This window comes from Berghia stephanieae, unplaced genomic scaffold, assembly GCF_034508935.2.
Source record: "Berghia stephanieae isolate SIO BIC M18660-M18661 unplaced genomic scaffold, UCSD_Bste_1.3 scaffold2093, whole genome shotgun sequence".
NCBI classification, from domain to species: Eukaryota; Metazoa; Mollusca; class Gastropoda; order Nudibranchia; family Aeolidiidae; genus Berghia; species Berghia stephanieae.
The window spans coordinates 7,501-10,623 of NW_027623172.1; the positions used below are offsets into that span (position 1 = coordinate 7,501).

General features: G+C 38.6%; 1 protein-coding gene across 1 annotated transcript in view; it reads left to right on the forward strand.

Moving 5' to 3' along the window:
* LOC144961310 (lambda-crystallin homolog) overlaps positions 1-2,835 on the forward strand; it is a 4,217-nt gene extending 1,382 nt beyond the window's left edge. The window contains exons 2-4 of the mRNA XM_078894550.1: positions 1,481-1,645; positions 2,165-2,387; positions 2,716-2,835. Coding sequence (XP_078750676.1) covers positions 2,271-2,387; positions 2,716-2,835 — 237 coding nt within the window. The 5' untranslated portion in view covers positions 1,481-1,645; positions 2,165-2,270. The remainder of the gene's footprint in view (positions 1-1,480; positions 1,646-2,164; positions 2,388-2,715) is intronic.
* The last annotated feature ends 288 nt before the right edge of the window (positions 2,836-3,123 follow it).

The window sequence follows — 3,123 nt, forward strand, 5'->3', positions numbered from 1 at the left end:
GAAAATGACTATTTAAAAATAATTATTATCTCATAAACAGCAAACAGCTAGAATTTCACATTTTAAATTTCACTTTCCAGCCTCTGAATCACCTCGACATAATGCCGTATTGACACGACGAGTCACAAATGCATTTAAAATCAATGGCTCCCCGTGTGAAGTCAAACTAAAGATATTTTGAGAACTTCTTATCACTGTAAAATACATTCCCGACAAACGTGGGGTGCCGCTGGTATTACATACCTTACCTTACCTTATTCTTTTGGGTCTTTGGTGGAACATAAAGTGCCAACAAAGTTCCTCCAGACATATCTGTCCTGGGCTAGCCCGCTCAGCTCATTCCATGTCTTACCAGCTTCTTTCATCTCCTCTTCGACTGTCCTCCTTCATGTGTCCAATGGTCTTCCTTTCTTTCTCTTACCCGGTGGGAACCATCTTTAATGTGTTATTGTAGTCTGGACTTTTTCATTCGGGAGAATAAATCCAGCCATTTCCATCGTCTGTGCTTGAGTTCATCCACAATGTTTTGCAGTATGTCGAAGTGATTCAGAAACCTGAAATTTCGAGAGAGAGAGATCGAGAGAGAGAGAGAGAGAGAGAGAGAGAGAGAGAGAGAGAGAGAGAGAGAGAGAGAGAGAGAGAGAGAGAGATAAAACAACAAAAAAAAAAAAAAACAAAGCAAAACATTAAAATAAACTTTATCTTATAAAACTCCACCGATCTCTATACTTCAGGAAGCTCCCGTCGCTCTCTAGGGTTCAGGAAACCCCCACCGTTGTCTAGGGTTCAGGAAGCCCCCGCTGCTCTCATATTTCAAACGAAATGCTCGAGGCAATTTGCTCCAGATTGACAGAATTATCACATACTATCATTTGATGTGACTATTGATGTATCGATCCTACAATTAGTATTAGTTTTACAATACGATGTTACATAGACTTCAAACAAGATGCTTGAGGAATATGTTGAATATGGTATGGCAAAACTACATCGGTAATGAAGATGTTTAGAAAAAGATGGTATGAACACAATGAGCATACGTTTTGAAAAGGAGACGGATTATAATATGTGACTATAGTTAATTAAACCTCTTTTTGGGGGAAAGGTGTGTTTATATTTCATTATACATGTGTATTCATAGGATATGATCACTCATTCTCATCGCATCATCATGGGCAGACACACCTAAAACATTAAATGTTATAAAAATTGAAAGATACAATTTTGGACAAAGAACTGAAAGGATGGTCTGTATAGCTATTGTTATAATTCCCACAAAAACATGTTTGTAGTCTTGATAGGCTGTCCCAATTATTATGAAAGTCTCTTATGGGATCGGTTAATTGGAACAGAGCTTAATTGGAACGATTTCTGTGTAACGGTTCTCTTCCAATTGGTTGGCACTGTGTTATGAATTTGATAAATATTTAAACTATTCATAAGTAATATTGTTTTATTTTTCATATCATTGTGATTTCAGGAGTGCATCCCTAAGAGGCTGGAGATCAAGAAGTCACTATGGTCAAAGGTTGACAAGATGGTGGATGGAAAGGTCATAATGTCATCTTCAACAAGTGCTCTCGTCTTGCCGTCTGCCATATCAGAGGGACTAGTCCACAAGAACAGATTTATCGTGTGTCATCCTGTAAGTTACGACATTTCATAGACAGAGGCCACCGCCTAATTTCCCGCCTCTCGAGTGACAAACATTAACAGCCGGTTTTATTATTTGGCGAAGACATTGCTCAGAGGAGAGGGAAGGAGGATGTGATAATGAAAAAAAAAAAAAATGAAAGGGAAATTGCTTATTTATTAATCTCCAAATTAGGATAGAACAACTGTTGTTTCGTTTTGCAATTTTTTTTATTTACTGACATGTGGAAACCAGTTGATTGTGCCCTTGAAGGAAAAAAAATCTTTACTCACATTTTCTCACTTAATCAGGTATAAATGAGTACCTGGCCTTACCTTAAAGTGTTGTTTTTGGTCTAGAAACCATTTTTTTAGAGCGGTTTTAGTAGAATTAAGTCGAGATTATGCAAAATCAGCTTATTAAAAACAAAAAAATATATAGCTAGTATGCACACATTTTATGATACGAAGCTTGGTAATCATAAACGGGAAAATTCAATTAAAATATTATATTCCTATCCATTTTATAAAGGTGTGCAAATCACTCCACCCATCCACAGACCAACCCCCCATACTAATCCCCAGCTACGGAGGTCGTCCAGGCAGCTTGGACTGATAAGGAGGTAATCACTCGGACAATGGAGGTGTTGAGGGAGATCAGGCAGGTACCAATCCTGGTCAAAAAGGAAGTTGCTGGATTTGTCCTCAACCGATTGCAATACGCCATCATGGGAGAGGCTTATAAACTTATACAGGTATGGTAAAAAAAAAGTGTCTTAGTCTTTGTAGTACTGTAGCTCACGAAGCTGCCTAACCGTAGCCTTCATAAACTCATAGCTTGGCACTGACCAAACAATTACGTCAAAATACAAGATCAGACCACCAAAAGAAAGCAAATTGTGACTTGTAGTTGAATAAAACTATGTACATGCTCATTTTTAATACATTTTTTTCCAATTTTGGAAAGTAGCATAAGTCTCTTGGATTGAGTGAGTTAAAAGTACTCCAGATGCTCTAAATCCACATAAGTAAAATTTTCAAATTAGGCTAAGTTATTTAGGGCGGTATTTGTTTCTTCCACAGGACGGTGTAGTAACTGCGACTGACCTTGACCTCATCATGTCCCAGGGCCTTGGTATGAGATACGCCTTCATGGGACCGTGGGAAACGGCTCATCTTAATGTTGAAGGTTCGCTGAATTAATACTCTGTTATATCAAATGATTACGATATTCCGTGAAAAAGGCACGCGAAAGTACTGTAAATGGCTTTTATTTATTTAGTTATTTTTGCTCGTATTGGAACCGATTTGGTGATGTTAATTTCATGAGAAGGAGGAGGAGGAAGAGGAGGAGGAGGAGGAGGAGGAGGAGGAGGAGGAGGAGGAGGAGGAGGAGGAGGAGGAGGAGGAGGAGAATAAAGTGTACATGACATTTTCACACATTCGCGTCCTCTCCTTCGGTCTGAATGAGGAACTACTGGCTCCAAAAGT